Here is a 22,652-nt window from a genome sequence, read left to right on the forward strand (position 1 = left end):
ACCAACAAATGACAACATAAATTGGACTGCTGCTTATATTTTAGCTAAACAATGCACAAAGAGCACTAAGCTAATAGAGTTCCAGTTTAAATTCTTACATAGACGCGTATCAACCAATAACTTCTTATTTAGAATAGGTCTAAAGGGCGATGAAAACTGCAGCTTTTGTCACACCTCCTCTGAGTCACTTATTCATCTTTTTGGACGTGCAGCCACACATCTCACTTTTGGAATAAACTTACTGAATGGCTGATAAACCTAAATGTACTTCCTAGGGATTATGCTTTGACAAATACTACTGCTTTGGGTCTGAGGCCAGATATCTCTCAATTCGCACTTCTTATAAATTATTGCTTTCTCTTAGCACGATATCACATATGGCTCGCTAAGACAAAAGAAGGCCATCCAAATCTTACACATTTCATACGCACTTTAAAATCACGATATGAAATAGAAATAAAAAGTGGAGACACAAAGAAATGGAAACCTCTTGCAGGATATATGAGGATCTGATTAATATTAGTATATTTCTTCACCTATCTGTATTTATCTCCTACCCATTAGTTTCTTTCAAATCTCCTGTCAGGTGCATATCTTACATTACCTGCAGTGAACCACATGCCTTTACCCTGTTTTTGATGCCTCCATAGTGCAACTTCAAGCTGTAATGATAATTATCTATTTTTCTTCTTTTTTTTTTTCTTTGCCCTTTGTCGTCACTGCATGTGTTAGTAGTACTGTCTTCACTGTATTTGTTAGTCGTGTAGATTTGTTAGTCGTTGTAATTCAAACACTGTTAAAATTAGAGTAATATCATGTAAATAGAGCTAGTGCTGTAAGTAGTCAGTGTACTGTTCGTAAGCATTGTATTCTCTTGTATTGTTGCAAATAAAGGAAAAAAAAAAAAAAAAAAAAAAAAAAAAGGCTCGGAGGTGGATATGGAAGTGGACACTAGATTTGGCAGCTCGAGTTCCACGGTCACTTTTGAGCCTCCAACCTTTGAATGTGCACGATCAGAAAATGCATGGCACAAACTCGATACCCCGCCCCACTCGAGTCAGGGCCGTCCTCGTCGACCGTTGAGATTTACGACAGACGAGGACGAGTTTCTAAAGACGGGTATCGCTAAGCACGGATTTGGACAATGGACTGCCATTTTGAGACACTGGAAAATTTGGACCATTTACAGACTTCATAAAATGTCTGTAAATAATAAATTTACAGACTTTAACACTTAACGCCATAAATATAAAATCTTTGTAAATTTATTTTACAGATATTTTACAGAGTTTTGTTGAGTAAAGCTCTATAAAATGTCTGTAAAATGTTTATAAATTATTGGAGCTACAACAAGAGGAAATACTTGAAATTTACAGACTTTATAAAATCTTGCAAAAATGTCTATAAATCGAAAATTTACAAAGATTTTACGCCGTTTGGTCATGTCTCATAAAATGTCTGTAAATTGCGCTCTATCATCATGCGTGTCCTGTCTAAGTTACCAAATGGTTTTGGATCTGTATGCTCTGTTCACGATGATTTTGAGTGTCGAATATTTATTACCTAATTAAATTATGTGGGAAACTGTTGAATTAGCCCTGCATGTTGCACTGAGTTCGGTTTATCAAAAGTTCGCCGGTTGCAACCTATAAAATGCCTATCGGTATGTGTTTTAATAGTTCGACTTGGATCAAGTCTTAGGCCCTGTTGATATGGAGAAAAGTTGTCCTCGGAAGATGATCACCCTCCCAGCGGGGTCTTTAGCTAGCGTTTATGTGAGAAAAGAACTAACCTGTTTCCCTGAGTCAAGAGCTGCCCGGTTCACTTTCGATCATCAGGAGACTGGGAAGATAGTACTCGTGCATTCTCTCATCATCTTGCCTCGACCAAGTTGACTCCACTGAGCGAGCCAAAGTGTTTACATGGAATAAAGTTGGCCTGGCTAGGAGGGCGACCCTACCGTTGACAAAGGGTGACCCGGCTAGGTGGGTTTTCCTTCTAGCCGAGCCATTTTTTTCCTCATGTAAACAGTTTACTTAAACCACATTTTATAGGGAAATGTAGGAAAAGTTGGCTGGTCCAGGGTAACTCTGGTAAGCGAGTGACCCTTCTTCCCGGGACAATTTTTCTCCATATAAACGGGTACTTAGGGCCTCACAAGATTAGACCGTTTTAATTGTTTACAACAATTGCAAAGGCCATAAAATCTATGTAAATTGACACAACCCGGCCATAAAATAGTTTTTTTGTGTAAATTTCATGTAAATTGCTGGGATGAATCATGCAAATAACATGTAAATCAAAGCCTTTGTGATATAGGAGTCCCAGCATAGAATGAGATTGAGAAAGTAATGTAGGCTAGTAAGCAGACTTTACCATGCTCCTTGAAAAAAGAAAAAAAAAATAGCATTGGTATTAATCGTGCAGGTTTCAGTCAATTAACGTGGGTGCTTTCATAGCCCGTAGCTGCAGGTGAGAATTACTACATGTACTTATGAAGTAATGATCGAAAATCCGGCAGCCATATTTGTTATTCTAAATGATTAGTATCCAGTCTCTTGAGAAAAACAGAAAAGGAAATCTCAAAAGGAACACACTTTCCCCCGTTCCATATTATGATTGAGGAAATTTGCTCTGCACCTTTAAAGCAGAAAATTCTCCCCGGTTTTCCACCCAAAATGAAAGCGCCCCAGGAATCGCACTGGGCTCGCAACGGGTTGTGATTGGATGTTGGCACAAAGAGAAGGATTGTGGACATTTCACAATAATTACATGATGCAACAACTTTGTCCGCCATTATGAATTTCCCCGCCGCAAAGACTCTGGGAACGAGATCGGTTTGAATTATCGGTTTGTTTTTCGCGCGGGCGATCAATGCATGTGCTCTTCCTCTCTTTTTCCCTTGTTGGACGACCAAACTTGGATCTTTGCGATTCCTTAACATTTTGTGCGGGTGAAATGGCACGCATTCCACCAAATAAACCCAGTAAACATCGACGGAATCCGGAAGAAAGGGCAACGACAATTCAGGTCAGATAATCAGCATTCGCCACAAAGATACACGCCAGTGACATGATTCAACCTCAGACAGTCTCCGAAAGGGTTAATCGGTGAAGACTTCATGGCAAAAATAGAGACCTTCTTCAAAACGTAAAGGGAGTTCTACGAATGTTTGGAACAAAGGGTGGCCTGGCCGAACAGCTACATTTAGCGAATGGGCGGGAAGATTCAAAAGATCCGAAAAGCAAAAGACTGCCGGAGGAGTTTTCGGTAAGTCGTCATCTTACTTACAAACCTGATTTAAGTTTAAATGGCTTAAAATTTTAAAGTTTTGTTCCCTTGTTCCCCGCCCAATTTACTTTCAAACTTGAACCCAGCTTTTTGCTCCCTAAAATTGTTTATGTCGCCTTGTTCCTAAGACATTTTGTCATTTTTCCTCTGTTCCCCAGTTCAAAATAGCCATCTTCCCTCGTTTCCCAAAACGCCAAGGAGGGCCTCAGCACAGTCATTACTTTTGCAGACCTACTCCCTTAGTAATTTCACTTTATATTGTATTAAGGCCATTTAAGGCAATAACAATAATAACGAATAGGGAATTACATGTAATATATGGATCTCTGTATACCCAGCCCCTTATTCGCCACTTGCAGATGCCTTGTTCTTCAAACGATGTCACTACAAGGGCACAATAGTGGCCGGTTATTCTGTAGTTACTCCCTTGTCACCTGTATAACTACATGTACCTTCACTGGTTTCTCATGCACGAGGAGCCAGAGCAAGCTAAATTTTGGACTGGGAGCTTAATAAGATTACTCCTTTGACACTAGATTTCACTGAAAGGTCAGTTACACTTCAGAAGAAACTTCCTGGGAGATTATCTCACTTTTGCCTCCCATTAATTGTCAATACCTTCCGTCAATCCCACTCAAATAAAGTATCTTGATGACAAATCTTATTTCCATCAATTTGACCAAAATATAAATTATCTAATTTCTTTGATTGTCCAAGACGGTTCTGTGGACTTGATCACTAGGTTATTGTTCCAGATGTGCTGCAACAGTATTTGCACAAATTTCGACTTCCCGACTGGGTTCTTTTGAGGCCAGAATCCCAGATGAAGGGTGACAGACAATGATGATAAATCTGACAAAATTAAGTGGAGCAGGAGTAAGTACAAGTTGGGTTTTTGAGGTCTATGCACAATCACAATCCTTTCAGGTGAAACCTGGAATTACTTCTTAGCAATCTAAGTGCACAGAAAAAGCAAGTTAAAGCATGGCCTAAAAGTTGATTCGAAAGAGTAGACAAAATTAAAGTTACAGCTATGCTATTAATAATTAATTGTGTAGCATATACCTGAGGTATACAATCCTTAACCCTTTCAGCCCCGATAGTGCCAAATGGCACTTATAGATTTTACTCTGTCTAACGCCAGACGATTTTACTCTGTCTAACGCCAGACGATTTTACTCGTCAAAGGGGGAACCCCTCGGGGCTTAAAGGGTTAAGCTAACAGCGTGAAAAAACTATGTCCCCGTTTAACTCACGGTCACACCATTTTACTTTGTTACCTCTTGGGTAGCATATACCTGAGGTATACAATTTTTAACTCACTGTCACCATTTCACTTTGTAACCTCTTGGGTAGCATATACCTGAGGTATACAATCTATTAACTCACTGTGTCACCAGGTCACTTTGTAACCTCTTGGGTAGCGTATACCTGAGATATACAATCCATAACTCACTGTGTCACTGTTTCACTTTGTAACCTCTTGGGTAGCATATACACCTGAGGTATACAATCCATAACTCACTGTGTCACCATTTCGCTTTGTAACCTCTTGGGTAGCATATACCTGAGGTATACAATCTATTAACTCACTGTGTCACCATTTCACTTTGTAACCTCTTGGGTAGCATATACCTGAGGTATACAATCCATAACTCACTCTTTCACCATTTCACTTTGTAACCTCTTGGGCAGCATATACCTGAGGTATACAATCTATTAACTCACTGGGATTTTTATGTTTCCCATATTTCTTACACTGGATGTAAGTACAACAAAGAAACAACTGATCACCTGAAAAGGCTGACAAAAATCAAATTTGATTCAAGGGCACCGAATAATTGCTGACACTGTCGTTGTCATGCAGTTTATAACTATCTACATGTATACTGACTTTCATTCAATGGGTGCTTTTGGTGTTTCATATCATACCATTATAGGTTTATTTTCAGGCAACACAAGATCAGTTAAAGAAAGTCACAGTAATGTTTGTACATGTACACTGTACATTATTGAAATTTACTCCTTTTATGAATGAAACAAATTTTCTGAACAAAATAGCTTTCAATGTCTACCCTATAGAGAATTCTTTACAGAGAGACAAACACTTGACATTGACAATTTTTATTGTTTCAAGTGCATATCCTATATATTACACATGTTTTATTGTCTTTTCATCAGAGGAGAAAGAGGGAAGGAGAATTCGAGTGCCCTTTTTTATAAGTTCTTCACTAGACCTAAAAGTTACTACGCCAAATCCTCATGAATGAGTTAATTTATGAGTGCAGTGTGTCCGAGAAAGAATCTCTGTCGCAAATGTCCAGTATTTTGCTTGCGAATAGACATTGGGCCACCATATAAGTTGAAATTCTCTTCTACGCGACCACTCACCTTCTTCGCATTTAAGAAGACTTCTCGATCTGATGAGATCTTGTCGTTCCCCAACGACTGCCAGCACGCTGCCCAACTGAAGCAATTTTATCCTGCGCCGTCAAGCCAGTAAACGCGGAAGCTCATATCTCCTCATTGTGACAAAAATAGGCCCTCTCTTTTAGCGGTACTGCTGTTAGATTAAACAAATCTGCAAGCCTGGCAATATCGCATTTACTTTTGTTGTGAAATGAGGAGTTAAACATTAAAGTAACTTCCTGGTGTGTGACATGATGACGAGAAAATAATATAAACAGACATGGAACGATTCACATGAAGAATTAACTCTTTCGGTTCTACTGTTACCATTTTTATTCCTGTGTCATACTGCACTACATGATCTCGATCTTAACAACTGTAATGAACAGTTACAGTGTTATTATTATTGACGTGTGGTTTGGGATCACGTTGCTTTTTCACACCTTCGTTCCTGGACTGTGAGAAAAAGTATTCTAGGATTTAAAATTTCTTTGATGGGCCGCGCAAAAATTTGGCCGGCTCTGGCTCCTTGTGCAAACAATGTCACATGTTCAGTAATGTGAAGCCCTTTATACCAAGTCATAAAAAGATTTAACCAATCAGTCAATAACTGCACAGCATATATTCGACTGTATTCCACATTGCTTGTGCAGGGTGATATGTAACTACTGTACTTCCTATGACATGGTATACAAGCTTTCTCGCTTGTTACTTGTCACTTGCTTGTTTGCATGTACATGTATGTGGGCCTTAACAAAAAAAATTCAGTTGTCTTCTGGGGTACATGTATTCCATAGTAGACCACTCAAAAGCATTTGCATTACTAGCATTTTTCATGAAACATTGATAAAGCTACCGGTAAAATTTACTGCTTGTAAGAGCACTTATTACCGCCTGCAAACACTCAGAAGTCGCTTATCCTTTGCAGAACCTCCAACATTAACCTTATTGCTTTACCGGTGTGAAAAGGTGCCATACCTGTTGCGCTGAAAACTAGGGAGAACCCTGTACATGTACTGTTATGTAGTAGAGCTAGCCATCTAAATATACCAATCATATTGTGATGCAGTTAATATTGCAATTTCTCCCACCAAAACCTCAAATTTTATTTGATTAGTACTTAACCCATTCATCCCTGAAGAGGCCCCCATTGACGAGTAAAATCGTCTGGCATTAGACAGAGTAAAATCTATAAGTGTCACTCTCAGGAGGGAGCGGGTTGTTAATCTAATAAGCCATTTCCGAGTTCATGTTTGCCTCCTCTTCAAAGCAAGTCTAAGTGCAAAGTTTTTCTCCTGAAAATTAGCTTTCATTCATATGTAAAGTAGACGTAATTACCATCACAAAGACTTCGCACTTAGACTCGCTTTGAAGAGGAAGCAGACAGGAACTCGGAAATGGCCTCTTCATAACACTACACAAAAAGCCATCTTGAGGAATTTTTATATCTCAAAACGTTTGTTTTAAGAGACAATTTTTGGCATGATTGTTCCACTGTTTTAATTGGATATGGGAAATCTCACAAGCTAGTGCTTTGAGTGCTTTATGCCTAGGCACCCTCAAAAAAAGAGCAAATTTATGAGTGAAATACAAAATTTGTTTTGAGTTGTACCCTTCAAACACTAATAAATTCAGACATTATCAATAAAAAGGTATGAAAAATTCAACAATAAATAATTATTATTGACAAAATGGTCAGTTTGGTAAGGTGGACACTTTGGGATGTTGTCACAGGCTTCCATATAAGTTTGTAAGCCAGGGTGTCAACAAGGAATTCCAGCCGGTCAAATTTCCACAGCTCCTACCATAACCATTATGTCAGGTCATGAAGCTGACCTTGTAGGGTTTTTATATGTCCATATTTTTTTCAGGGCAATGTATTAGGTCTTCCGCAGCTAAAAAGGGCTGGTGGAAGTTGTCTTGAATGGGACTTTTCTTAAAGGTAGGTAACTGTTATTTAAGGAAACTCTTGTATTTTTAAAAAGTACCATGGAAACACTACATACATGTACATGTACATTGCACAGAGACCAATGAGATAAATTGTTTTGTACTCTCTTTCAAAGTGAGACTGTATGTAAATTTTGTGATGTCTATAAACATAATAAATATTAAAAATTTTATCATTGTGTAATACAATTCAGAAGTTTTCATTGGCCCTGCCATCCTGGTATATGAGCTAATATTCCATGCTCTACAAAATGATGGAAAGGGTACATGTCAGCTGAAAATATACAGTTACACAATGAAGTCAGTAGATTTCTCTCTATTTTGGGGACATTTTCAATAAAACAATATTATTGCGTTCAGGCTTGTTGGATATGAAATAATCAGTCGTGCATGGAAAACAAAGTTGATCAACATATCCTAATAATGATAATGATAATAATAATAATAATTTGTGAAGCATAATTTAGCTTGTTATGTGGAGCCAAGCTAATAAGGAAAAGATCATTAGGATAATTTGTCATTTGTTTTGTTTGTTAGTTTGTAAATTTCTACTAAACCGATTGACTCCTGGGAGTTTACTCTGTGTAATGCCAGACGATTTTCTGATCATTTTGTACTTTGCAACCACCTCATAGTCCATACCTTGTCACGGTGGGGTTGCTTGTGTACCTCAACGCCCTGGAGCTACATTGTAGCCCAATGAGAAATTCAGGATAGGAAAGTGCTGTTTGTTGTTTTTGAGTAGAGGTCAGTCTGAAACACACTACATATATGTAATAGACAGAATACAGCCTTAGGCTGCTAGCTGGATACCAGACCTGAAGTACATTGATCAGTTTCAATGTAATCTTTAAAAGTATGTATAATATTAAATTATTATTGCAAAACAGATTGCATTTTAAATAATTTCTTGTATGTGATAGTCTGTTTTTGACTTTTGTTATCAAAAGGCACAACCAGTCTCTTTTTAATCATTTTTATTTTACCCCAACGAGTTCTGTCTCTCTCGGGTAATCAGTCCATTTTTTACTGTTGTTATCTGAAGGCAGAACCGATTTTGTAATTATAATTATTAAATGTACTAATGAGTTCTGTCTCTCTTGGGTAGTCAGTCCATTTTGGACTGTTGTTATCTGAAGGCAGAACCAATTTTGTAATAATTATTATTTTGTACTAATGAGTTCTGTCTCTCTTGGGTAGTCAGTCCAGTTTGGACTGTTGTTATCTGAAGGCAGAACCAATTTTGTAATAATTATTATTTTGTGCTAATGAGTTCTGTCTCTCTTGGGTAGTCAGTCCAGTTTTGGACTGTTGTTATCTGAAGGCAGAACCAATTTTGTAATTATAATTATTAAATGTACTAATGAGTTCTGTCTCTCTTGGGTAGTCAGTCCAGTTTTGGACTGTTGTTATCTGAAGGCAGAACCAATGTTGTAATAATAATTATTTTGTGCTAATGAGTTCTGTCTCTCTTGGGTAGTCAGTCCAGTTTGGACTGTTGTTATCTGAAGGCAGAACCAATTTTGTAATAATTATTATTTTGCGCTAACGAGTTCTGTCTCTCTTGGGTAGTCAGTCCAGTTTGGACTGTTGTTATCTGAAGGCAGAACCAATTTTGTAATAATTATTATTTTGTACTAATAAGTTCTGTCTCTCTTGGGTAGTCAGTCCAGTTTTGGACTGTTGTTATCTGAAGGCAGAACCAATTTTGTACATACAAAGCATACGTAAATTTAAAATAACTGAACTCCAAAAGCGAGTTATGCGTATTTGCCACAGTGTTGCAGAATTGTGCGAGCAAGAATTACTCTAAAATCCTTGCGAGAATTGCTGCACGCCACATGAGCTACATGGGGCAAAGTCTCTGGAAAACGTTCCCTGAATGACGTTTTGTGGATTTATGCTTCTCCGTTGTGACTTAAAAGGTGTAAAAAAAAAAAGTAACTGAATATGTCAGAAGCAGACTCTAGTGATATATGCGACACCTAAACTTGCGAAATGAGTTCTTGAGTTACACTTAATGATTAGCTAAGGGTGATTTCAAATCACCGTAAGCTCATTTGCATATATTTTTTTGTCGGCCAAAGCTCGTCATGGTAAGATACAAGTTTCTTGCAATAATTCCTTAATTAGCTCTTAACTTCATTATTCAGTTTCACCTACAAGGGAACATTGCTTACGAATGGCAAAGTGATTTGTTACAACATTCTTTGAAAATGATATTATGAAATTATATAAATTGATTGATTGACTGGTGTGACTCTTCTCCAGGGCCTTCATGTACTTCAACCAAAAGATGCAGTGCTGAAGGAAATTGAGCATTGAAATTTAATTGGAGGGAATTTCCTGATATGCAAGAAACAGACAGTGCTGATTGCAAATTGTGATGCAATTGTGAATAATAATTGATGTCTTTGTGTCAAAACTTGGGAGGGTAGAGGTTTCATTGCCATTTTGGATATACCTTGTGAATATTATTAGGTCAAACTGTTTTAGCTGGGTCAAGTAAATTTGTTCCAGACATCAGGTAATTATGGAAGAGTCGAATGCTCTCACATTGAACTGGGTGAATACAAGGGAGAAATATTCACTGCAACAATCAGTGACTTCTCTGTTCATATACTGTAAGTTTTTTGACAAAAATCAAGAAAGGTTTCACTGTGACTGTTAATTTGTCATAGTATACTAATTTGTAGTATTTTTCATTGGAACTGGCAGGTGGCACACCTCATACAGTTCCATGTAACTTGTAAATTCGGTCTAACCATGCAGTTAATTTGTTATAGTATACTAATTTGTAGTATTTTTCATCTGAACTGGCAGGTGGCACACCTCATACAGTTCGATGTAACTTGTAAATTCGGTCTAACCATGCAGTTAATTTGTCATAGTATACTAATTTGTAGTATTTTTCATCGGAACTGGCGGGTGGCGCACCTCATACAGTTCGATGTAACTTGTAAATTCAGTCTAACCATGCAGTTAATTTGTCATAGTATACTAATTTGTAGTATTTTTCATCGGAACTGGCGGGTGGCACACCTCATACAGTTTGATGTAACTTGAAAAGTAGGTGTACCCAGCCAGGTAATCCATGTGGTTAATTTGTTTTAGTATGGTAGTATTACCCAACTGAACTGGCAGGTGAACTGTAAACCCGGAGGTAAGCTGCACCCTGACCTTACCAGCTGAAATTTACAGAAAAAAGTTTTTTGACAGAAAACAAAAGAAATCCAAAGTCTAGTCTTTAGAAGTCAAGTTCATCCAATGTTCATCAAACGTTAACTCACTATTCACCAATATTGAAACGGAAAATACTTTAATGTAATTTTAGCACTTTAATGTAATGAACATCGTTTTTACCAACTTGGACATATGATTGATCTTTTCCTGGTATTTGTTGACAGGAGTTTCTTGAACACAGTTTTGCCATAGATTTTTTTGCATTACAACAAGAATATGAGCTGAACGTTTGTAGCTTAGTACATGCAACTAGGCATAAAATTGGATGCAAAGATGGAAAACTGGCCACCAGAAGCAGCCTTTTTCAGATCTTCCCGCAGATAAGCTGCGCCCATTTCTAACAACTATATTTGTAATTGGGGTAACATAAGCCATGTTTTTATACTTATTTAATAATAATGAAATCCCTTGCATATATTTTATTCCTTATTTTGATGAATTTGTATGGGTTATCAAATAGTGATGAGTGAATTTAGGGAATAATTTCACACACGCTTTGTCCAAAATCAAATAATTTCATAAGCCTTAAGGCAAGAAAAATTATTTGATTTTGGACAAAACACAAGTGGAATTATTCCCAAGTTTCACGAGTATACATTGTACCATTTCATCAGCTATAAATCATGGTTGACAAATCGCAATCATAGGACGTGGGTTTTTTCGAAAGTGGACACCATTTTGGCACGGTAGAAAAAGTTGCCATGGTAACTCATGTTATTAATTGAATTATTTTATTGAACTTATTGCAAGAATTTTATTGTACACTTAGATTCTCTTGAAAGTAATATAAACAAATGATTATTTTTAGATTTGAAATAAAAAATTATGCATTCACAAACTCTAGAACTTGTTCTTTTTTCTACGTAAAATCGACTAACCTTTCATCCATTTCACTTTTTATTAACATTTCCTGGCTTACGTTAGGTTTTAAATGCTGTTATTTACAGAGATATTGTAAACATTTTGCTGAGATTTTGTGCAGTAAATCACCAACATTTTAAAAACATTTCACATACTTTACCACTCCAGTTTTACAGACATTTTATTGACATTTCCTGCCTTCTGTCAGGTTTTAAATACTTAATTTACAGAGATATTGTGAACATTTTGCTGAGATTTTGTGCACTAAAACACCAACATTTTAAAAACATTTCACATACTTTTCCCCTCCAGTTTTTTGAGGGTTTTTGTAGACATTTTATAGACATTTCATGCATTCTTCTCACTCACTTTTTACAGAGATAACACTGACATTAAAATTTTTATATGGATGGATTTACAGAGATTTTTTCTCGTGTAAATTTTACAGAGAAAGTAAAGAGATTTTACAGACATTTTGTACTTATCGCATAAAATCTCTGTAAATTTTTCCTTCAATTTACATAGATTTTATTGAGATTTTGTACACATTTTATGTCATCGTAAGGACGAAAATGTGTTAAATTTTACAGACTTTTTATGGAGTTACAAAATCTCTGTAAGTGTGCAAATTTACAGAGATTGTAATTTACAAAGAAAATGTGGACATTTAACAGAGATTTCACCAACTTTTTTGAAGTCTGTAAATGGCCGATTCTTTAAAGAAGAGGGCCGAACTCAAGTTTCTTTCAGACGAAAACATCTAAAAGGACTGTATGAGTTTAGAAACTAGCTATAGTTAAGCTATATTTGTAAGAAAAGGTAAACCGGGACCGATTCATTTGTCTTTCTTGTAAATCTTTCCCCTTTAACTGGCGTACTGTAAATTCTTCATGGCGATCTTGATGGCATTTATCAACACTGTCAATTTGTCCGACAGCATCGGTTGCTCGATTTGTGGGCTATCCAGCGTGGACAAACTGCACTGTTGAGATGTGCCATCTGAAGAAAAAAATCCAAATTTTTCTCAACGCAACTTGGTAGCCGAGAGCTCCTCCACTGCTTTTGTCAGTGAAGCCTCAAAATTCGGATTGACAAGAACAATTCGAACCACGTTCTCGCTCCCCCAGTCCTCGGCGTATTGAGAAACAGACATAATAATGCTACAAGAACCGGCAACAATTGGACTCATAAAGCATAGTGCAGTTCCACGTATGGTCGCGCTGTTTAGTTGTCTGCAGAGGTCCCTCTGCTTGAATCATCCTTGCCCAAACGTTGTAGGAGTATAATTTAGCGTTCAATTGCAGCTTGGTGGCCGAGAGCTCTTCCACTGCTTTTGTCAGTGAAGCCTCAAAATTCGGATTGACAAGAACAATTCGAACCACGTTCTCGCTCCCCCAGTCCTCGGCGTATTGAGAAACAGACATAATAATGCTACAAGAACCGGCAACAACTAGACTCATAAAGCATAGTGGAGTTCCACGTATGGTCGCGCTGTTTAGTTGTCTGCAAGGTCCCTTTGCTTGAATCATCCTTGCCCAAACGATGTAGGAGTGTAATTTAGCTTCTTATATACGTTGCAAGAAAAGGTGACAATTTTCCAACCGATCTCGGCACTGATTGACTTCAACAAAAAAAGGGCGGGCAACTTTTGTTTGGAAAAACAAGAACATCTAATTTGGTTTCAAAATATAGCGAGAAGTGAGGAGTATTACAAAGATGCCACGCCAATTTCTGTGACTCTCCTCGTTCAGCAAAAAAAAAAGGTGTGACGTGGTTGTCTTTCACTAACATGCTAGAACGCGGTATTGCCAAAGAAATTAAAGAGCGATTGTATTGGTAAAAAGCGTTTTCTTCTGTGACCAATATACAAAAGAAATTAAACTAAAAAAAAAGTGATTTTGTGGCCTGACTTCCACTTTTTAGAATGTCCAATTAACAGCATTATCACAGGAAATCACTGTTGATTGTCGAGGGTAATTGCTTTTCTTTAGGCCCACTAGGATCATGTACGTAGTTCCTTCAATAGCCCCATCAACAAATAAAAGGGGGACGTGATCACAGCACTTTTATGTCTTTGATCAGCATTTCAATAGAATAATTAACAAATCAAATTGGCCAAGGTGTGAGGTTCGGTTTTCTAGTAGATAGGTGGCTTCAAAGCAACTTTTCAGAGACAAACAAAAACATAACAAGAGGAGCTATGTGAGAGATCAGCTATTTGTGTCGTTCGATAGCGATTTTTTGACTTGAATCTCAAAATTCATCGTGAGCGAAAAGACTCGAGATGTGATATGACTTTGGAAAAAAAATAAGGTTGTATCAATAGATAAACATGATAATAAAAAAAACAAATACTACCATGAAAAATGAAGGGACAGTGTGTGTTTTGTGATGAATTCTAGAAAATCCGAGAAATAAACTTCATCTTGAGCAGATTGTAAAATGAGATAAACTGTGGAAAATAAAAAGTGGAAATGCCAGATTTCCCGGATTTCCCGGATTTCCCGGATTTCACGGATATTTAAATAATAATAATAATAATAATAATTATAATAATAATACATATGCTAAATCCGCCTTTTCCGTCTTTCCGTTTAAAATATAGGCATTCTATTGAATCCGCCGAATCCGTAAAATCCACTGTTTAACCTCATGCATGTTGACCATGCGCATTTGGCATCATTCTTTTCGTCTTGGTGGATTTCCCGGAAATTCCGGATTTCCAGATATTTACATAATAATAATAATAATAATAATAATAATAATAATAATAATAATAATAATAATATAATAATAATAATAATAATACCAATAATAATAATAGTATAATAATAATAATAATAATAATAATACATCCGCCTTTTCCGTCTTTCCCGTTTAAAATATAGGAGTTTTATTGAAGCTTATTTCCGTGAAATCCGCCAAATTCGTAAAATCCGCTGTTTAACCTCGTGGATTTCCCGGAAATTCCGGATTTCACGGATTTCCCGGCAAATTCCGGGATTCACGGATTTCCCGGAAATTCCGGATATTGACCGGATATTGATAGTTTCATCCAGTTCTTTTCAGTTTAATAGTCCAGTACTTTTCAGTTTCATGGTTATTGATATTCTTGTTACCATTCTCTCTCAAGCTCTAACTGAAGAGGAACCAAGAAATCAGGGAAATGTTCTCTCTCTCTCTCTCTCTCTCTCTCTCTCTCTCTCTCTCTCTCTCTCTCTCTCTCTCTATATATATATATATATATATATATATATATATATATATAATTATTGTGTAGTTAAGATCCAGCGGGGCATTTTATTTTATCCCCATAAGGGAAATCTTTGTTACATTTTTGTCTTATTTAAACAAGCCTGTCATTTTCTAATACGTCAGCCGAGAATATAGCACTCAATATTGAAAGCGCATTGGATAATCAGCTATCTCTGGAAATTTGAATCCGATATACAAGAAAATCTCTGAGTAACGATGCCTTTTATACATTAGAAACAATGTAAGGGGATCATTAGCGACTTTGCCACCCAAGAATTTATCAGTTACTGGCTAGTTATCAATGCTAAAAGGCTTAAAATTGTTCTTTTACTTGTAAACAGCATGATGACATATGAACACAATAAACACAATGACGTCATCCAAGATTTCCTCAGTTATTCTTCTGAGGTGCCATCCACCATCCCTTTCCTCTCTGACTTCTTGCCAAAAAAACGAATTTTCAGCGAGGGAACTAACGACAGTAACATCATGTGGTGTGTCACAAACTTGGGAATAGAAGGTTCTTGTACAATATTTAGGTTACTAGAGAAATTTAGCATTACTACCTAAACATTATATTTTATCCACTGGTGAAACATGCACTTTCTCGACTTTACGGACTGCACGGATATGACAAAAACTGGTAGGTAAATGAGAAAACAGCTACTACCCCAGTCTGTCGACTAACAGACATGGAGAAGAGAGCACTGTCTTAGATTACCTAAACGTTAGATATATTGATTTACAGCTTTTCGACATTTTATAAACTCGAGCATGCAATTAACCAACAAAATTACGACAGAATCATTTTAGCTTTGACTTTGATTTTACTGTCGTGTGCGCAACCGAAAACCTTGTTTTACTTAGTTCGTATTTCCGGTGTGTTGAGAACCTCCGTTTGAGAGATTGCCACGCGATATCGCGAGCTTGTAGGTGCAACCAGCCATCCGTGAAAAGGAGGTTTCTCAGCTGCCTTTAAATTTCATTAATTTGCATTATACTCTGTCAAAGTTTACTATTTTTCGATTAATTAAGGTTTAGATCTCAGTCACAAGATTGACTTACAGTGTTTTCTGAGAATATTACGATGGCGTTATTCGTTCACTGGTCTGCTCATGGTTTATTTTAACTGTAATGAAATCTTTTTTTTAAATCTCTCCGTTTTCTCCGTGGCACAAAGTCATGACAGGATTTGTTCTTGAGCTATTTCTTGAAGCTGTTGATGACGAATTCATATGCAGTATCTGTTTCGCCATATTACGTTACTTTTCGAAACTATCTCGTTTCGTCTCCGCACACGATATTTTGCTACAGATGGCGTGTCATATATTGTATTTGCACCAAATGATGTAATGCTCTGCTTTAGCCAATTGTATCTGCTCTAAATGATGTACTGTATTGCTTTAGCCAATTCAAATCCTGTGCGTCATTTCTATTGTGCATTTTTCTGCACTTCCGGTTTCAAACCTATTTTAAAACTCGGTATACATTTTTAGGTAAAAATGTCTGCACTTCTAGCGTGCGTCTTTAAGGCAACTGTGGGCTTTATTGTGAATAAAAGCAGGGATGCAGCAGCTGAAAAGCTCAAAGACGGCGACGTAACTAATCAACGACTTCGAGACTTGATTGCTCGAGAACTCAGTGAAGTCAAATCAAAGTTGGACGGACTGGCAAGAAAAGATCTACTGGCTGCCATAGACTTCTTTCAGGAAGGAATTATCCTTTTGCACAAAGTACTGCAGTCGAACATAACACAGCCAGACAATGGAATCACAGACGCAATTCGGAAGTTAGAGGTGATTAGCTTAAACGAATCATCCAAGGAACTGCTTTCAAATGCCAAGAAACGGTTCGAAGATGCTCGACGTAAAGCTACAGAAGCGTTCAATGACGAAGGCCTGAAGCCGTCTGACCGTGTTTCAGCTATGGAGTATCGCATGATGGCCACAGTGCTGGAGGCATCAGACAATCCATCAACGGTATCATCTGCATGCAAAATGTGCATCGAAAGATTAAATTCGCTCCCAGTGGTTGAGAACTGCTTCACATTCGAGATCAAAAAAAGCTTCCGTGGTTTGTTTAGCAAGCAAGAACGCAGGGAAATGGTTTCAGAGACTTGTCGCCTGAATCGCATGATGTACGACATTATAGTCATGACACAGGGGTTTGGCGACAAAGAGGTACAAGAAATACTGCAATCGTGGCCTCGCATTCAACTGGATGGTAGAAATGACAGCGTAAACCCTTTGCTGGATCCAAGAGTCTCAAAATGCTTGTGCAAAATAGGACAGAAGCACAGCTGTTTACTTTGGACATTTGGTCAGAAAGGAGAAAAGGAGCAGACACTGAAAGAACCTTGGGGTATCACTACTAACACACTGGGACAGTTCATTGTGGCTGATTACAAGGATGGTAACGTAAAGGTATTCGACAATTATGGGAATTTTTTGTCCTTGTTTCGTCCCGTTACTGAGGGGAAAACTGGAACAGTGTTTGTTCATGATGTAGCAACAGACCAATGTGACAACCTGTATGTCCTGGTGTCGATAGAAGACGATAGTTCTAAGGAGGTAAAATCCTATGTATACTTGAAGACCCCTAATAGCATGATTCCTCTGAAGGAGGACCTTATGTGGTCATGGACCTGGTCATCCTTAGCAATTTCGGACAAGGGCAAGATTTTTGTTAGCGGGATGTTGGCCGGGGGACACCATGTAGTTGACATGTATAAGACTGATGGAAAGTTTGTTCGCCGTTTAGGAGAGAGGGAGTTGAAGGTCTCCTCGGCTGTCGCCGCCACCTGTGGTGGAGGCGTAGCTGTTGCTACAGGAGGCCGAGATTCCTATTATATCAACTTGTTTAACAGAAAAGGGAAACGCGATGGTCAGTTTCAAGTAGATAAATCATTCCACTTCCCTCAAATGACATACCATCAAGCAAGTCGATGCATCGTTGTCGCTGGCGTACATGTGGAAAGTACACACTTCAACTGCCTAGAAATCGTAATTTTAACTGAGGAAGGAGAGTTTGTTCGCAACATCGAGTACAAAGAAGAAAATTTAATGTACTTACGAGGGATCACGGTGACAATTGATGGCATAATTGCCTTAGTTTGCAGTGACAAAATGGGCTTCAAAGTACTTGTTGTTTAAATCGTAATTAATAGCCTGTCGGAAGTATAAGAAATACTGTAATGAAGATATTACTTAAGAGAGAAATTGCAGAGGTTTAAGTTTTTTTCTACGAAATTCTCGTAAGTAAGAACAGATTTCTGAGATTGCTGGCGTGATCTAGATTGTCACATCACAGAACAGAAAAAGAGTCTGCTCTACCTCAATAAATAAAGAAAGGTAGAGGTGCATTCCCCCTTTCGCACAAGTTAATTTTCTTTAATCGCACCTGTACTCAATATCGATCAGTATCTTAAGGTCCTTTCACTCGAACAGCAACTTGCCATGCATCACAATGGCCAGGGTCACGCTTAGCGTTTTTTACTTTGATAAGAAGGCAAGACACGTTTTTTTTTTTTTATGTGACCGTTTGGCCTAGTAAATGCACATCAGTCTGATTTGTATCGTTGACAAAAGTATGAAAACAAAGTCTGTTTTTAATAGTAAAGACTTCCTGACACGATATGGTTTATCGCGTGCGTACGTATATTTAACCGGCAGATTAGTATATTGCAGTTACATATCTCTCATTATTTGGTTCGATGGCGGAACAATTCAAGCGTGTAATTACTAGGTGAATGCATGCTTCTTCTCAAATTATCATTTATTCTACCTTACATGTGAAAATGGATAATAATAATGCAAAGCGGATATCACACTTGGACGCAAATAGATCACTGGTATTTGGATATTTAAGACTCGTGTCATCACTGAGTAAATGAAACCAGCATTATCTCGAATATTCTGAACAACAAATATTTCACTCACACTATTTTTAATTACCGGGAAACCACTGTTTGCCGGGTAGAATAACTATCCCCGGAGCTTCGAGGGTCTAGGGCGACTGGATCTGGGAGCGTTTGTTCGAACTTCCTTGTCAAAACTAGATTTCCGCGATGGACTTTGTTCATTTTGGACATGTGTCAACACAGAGAGTGGACATAAGAAAACAAAGGCGCGGTCACCTTGACAGTTTTTGCGCAACTACATAGGCGGGCTGCAGTCAGTCTTATCTGAAAACCAAGACCAGAATTGCCAACACTAAAGTTGGCTTTCTACCAGTGTACTAAAAACGTTTTCCTGTGAGTACTAAAATATTTGTCGCCTCCACAATAGGATTAGCGATCGCAAGAGGGCTAAACTGCAGAATACCCCGCCACTTATTTGCACTTCATTGAATAAGAATAGGCTCTATTGAATTAAGTCTCGTTCTTCAAAAGATGCCGCATAGGAGAAACAATAGTGGTTAGCTGTGGCGGGGTATTCTGCAGTTGCTCCCGCAAGAGTCCATAAGTAGAAGCTTATCTCTCCAATACTAGTCCTATGATTCAAACAAGCCTGTCATTTTCTAATACGTCAGCCGAGAATGTAGCACTCTATAATGAAAGCGCATTGGATAATCAGCTATCTCTGGAAATTTGAATCCGATATACAAGATAATCTCCGAGTAACGATGCCTTTTATACATTAGAAACAATGTAGGGATCATTAGCGACTTTGCCACCCAAGAATTTATCAGTTACTGGCTAGTTATAAATGCTAAAAGGCTTAAAATTGTTCTTTTACTTGCTAAAGTCAATTTGTAAACAGCATGATGACATATGAACACAATAAACACAATGACGTCATCCAAGATTTCCTCAGTTATTCTTCTGAGGTGCCATTCACCATCCCTTTCCTCTCTGACTTCTTGCCAAAAAAACGAATTTTCAGCGAGGGAACTAACGACAGTAACATCATGTGGTGTGTCACAAACTTGGAAATAGAAGGTTCTTGTACAATATTTAGGTTACTAGAGAAATTAAGCATTACTACCTAAACATTATATTTTATCCACTGGTGAAACATGCACTTTCTCGACTTTACGGACTGCACGGATATGACAAAAACTGGTAGGTAAATGAGAAAACAGCTACTACCCCAGTCTGTCGACTAACAGACATGGAGAAGAGAGCACTGTCTTAGATTACCTAAATGTTAGATATATTGATTGACAGCTTTTCGACATTTTATAAACTCGAGCATGAAATTAACCAACAAAATTACGACAGAATCATTTTAGCTTTGACTTTGATTTTACTGTCGTGTGCGCAACCGAAAACCTTGTTTTACTTAGTTCGTATTTCCGGTGTGTTGAGAACCTCCGTTTGAGAGATTGCCACGCGATATCGCGTATATTTAACCGGCAGATTAGTATATTGCAGTTACATATCTCTCATTATTTGGTTCGATGGCGTAACAATTCAAGCGTGTAATTACTAGGTGAATGCATGCTTCATCTCAAATTATCATTTATTCTACCTTACATGTGAAAGTGGATAATAATAATGCAAAGCGGATATCACACTTGGACGCAAATAGATCACTGAAACCAGCATTATCTCGAATATTCTGAACAACAAATATTTCACTCACACTATTTTTAATTACCGGGAAACCACTGTTTGCCGGGTAGAATAACTATCCCCGGAGCTTCGAGGGTCTAGGGCGACTGGATCTGGGAGCGTTTGTTCGAACTTCCTTGTCAAAACTAGATTTCCGCGATGGACTTTGTTCATTTTGGACATGTGTCAACACAGAGAGTGGACATAAGAAAACAAAGGCGCGGTCACCTTGACAGTTTTTGCGCAACTACATAGGCGGGCTGCAGTCAGTCTTATCTGAAAACCAAGACCAGAATTGCCAACACTAAAGTTGGCTTTCTACCAGTGTACTAAAAACGTTTTCCTGTGAGTACTAAAATATTTGTCGCCTCCACAATAGGATTAGCGATCGCAAGAGGGCTAAACTGCAGAATACCCCGCCACTTATTTGCACTTCATTGAATAAGAATAGGCTCTATTGTATTAAGTCTCGTTCTTCAAAAGATGCCGCATAGGAGAAACAATAGTGGTTAGCTGTGGCGGGGTATTCTGCAGTTGCTCCCGCAAGAGTCCATAAGTAGAAGCTTATCTCTCCAATACTAGTCCTATGATTCAAAATTTACGCGTATCTTTCTGCTTTAGAACACCACGAGTTTTTCGGCTCTGCATGCACTGTTCAGAATGCCGGGCCAATCGGACTGAAAACGTTATTGTCAAAGGAAGACCAAAAGTAGTTAAAAGGAATGAATGCAAATTGTTGTAAATTGTGTAAATATGAATCTCCTGCTAAAGGATAAGTTCTATAAATAGAAAGATAAGCGCAAAGGTATGGCAGCCAAAAATGTATTCTTTTGTTTATGTGCTAATGAGACTCACTAGCCTCACTCTCAAGCAACATTTCTTTTATATTTTGTCCATGCAAACGTGACTACTGAGGCTAATTAGCACATAAACAAAAGAAATTTTTTTTTGGCCGCCATTTATGCATTCGGTCTATAGCGTTGGCTCCTGGGATCTGCTGCCGAAAGAATAAAGATATGCTCGCTATTATCTGTCTTATTTATGAGGAATGTTTCCTTTATGACCCTTGCATATTTTGTCTCTGCTAATAAGAAAATCTCATAGCTTGGTGAAAGAATACATTAAGGGGCTGATTACATGGTGAGTTTCAGCCCGAGCTGAGATTTTGCTCTGCCCTCCGGGCTGAACTTTTGTTGCGATTACATGATGAATTTCAGTCCGGGCGCAAAACGTAAATTTGCGTGAGAAAATTTACTGCGATGCGAAAACACAATTAATGCCATGATCACGTTCCCTTTTTTAGCCCAGGCTGAAATTATTTCATTTCGATTACATGGTCTTCTTGCGTATTTTTCAGCCCGTTTGGCCGGGCTGAAAATCCTAGCCCGGTTTCTGAAACCGGCTAGATTCTCAGCCCGGGCTGAAACCTGCTCAATGTAATCGCCACTTTCGTTTCAAGAGGATTTCTTTCAGAACCCGCAGCCCGGCTAACCGGGTGGTAATTCTCCTTATTATATGGCTCTGTCTCACGAGACAGTACTGGGAACTACAAAATTCAAGAATTTGATTGACTAAAATCGATATTGACCGCGGTCTAGATTTTCCCATCTAGACCGGCGTTTAGACCGGTAATGTTTTGCGGTGAAAAGATGCAAACTAAAATTCAAAAATATTAAGTATTTTCTTCTACCAATATTTATTTATGGAAGTGCCAAACAGCATGATGACAAAAGAGAGGATGACGAGCAAACTTTGACAGAATTAAGTTCAGCTCATCGCCACTCATCGCCGTTCGCAAGCAAAATGTCAGTTAGTACAAACCAGTTACATTAAACGAATTAAATTGTTCTTGTTTGCCATGTGATAAACATCTTATTAACCGAGCTTAGTCAGTCTGTATGGGAGAATCTTGACGTCGGTCGTGTGTACAGACCTCACTGCGTTCGGTCTGTACTCACGACCTCGGTCAAGATTCTCCCATACAGACCTCCTGCTCGGTTAATAAGAGCTAAATGCCGAATCAGGCCCTAAAATTACATAGTTAAAGTATCGATAACCTATCGATCAACTGTTGTCAACCGTTACGTAC

At 38.0% G+C, this 22,652-nt stretch overlaps 1 protein-coding gene and 1 long non-coding RNA gene across 2 annotated transcripts; both read left to right on the forward strand.

Annotated features, from left to right (window-relative positions):
* The first annotated feature begins 2,784 nt into the window (after window positions 1-2,784).
* On the forward strand, window positions 2,785-11,766 carry LOC138013170 (uncharacterized). Its single transcript, XR_011125182.1, has 3 exons — window positions 2,785-3,270; window positions 7,572-7,642; window positions 9,922-11,766. It is a non-coding gene; the product is annotated as an uncharacterized lncRNA (long non-coding RNA).
* A 3,756-nt stretch (window positions 11,767-15,522) lies between these two features.
* LOC138012730 (uncharacterized) lies at window positions 15,523-18,227 on the forward strand. The gene is made up of 2 exons (XM_068859604.1): window positions 15,523-15,652; window positions 16,506-18,227. Exon 2 carries the CDS (start codon window positions 16,512-16,514, stop codon window positions 18,159-18,161), a length of 1,650 nt encoding a protein of 549 aa, XP_068715705.1. The 5' UTR covers window positions 15,523-15,652; window positions 16,506-16,511; the 3' UTR covers window positions 18,162-18,227.
* The last annotated feature ends 4,425 nt before the right edge of the window (window positions 18,228-22,652 follow it).

This window comes from Montipora foliosa, chromosome 8, assembly GCF_036669935.1.
Source record: "Montipora foliosa isolate CH-2021 chromosome 8, ASM3666993v2, whole genome shotgun sequence".
Taxonomy (NCBI): domain Eukaryota; kingdom Metazoa; phylum Cnidaria; class Anthozoa; order Scleractinia; family Acroporidae; genus Montipora; species Montipora foliosa.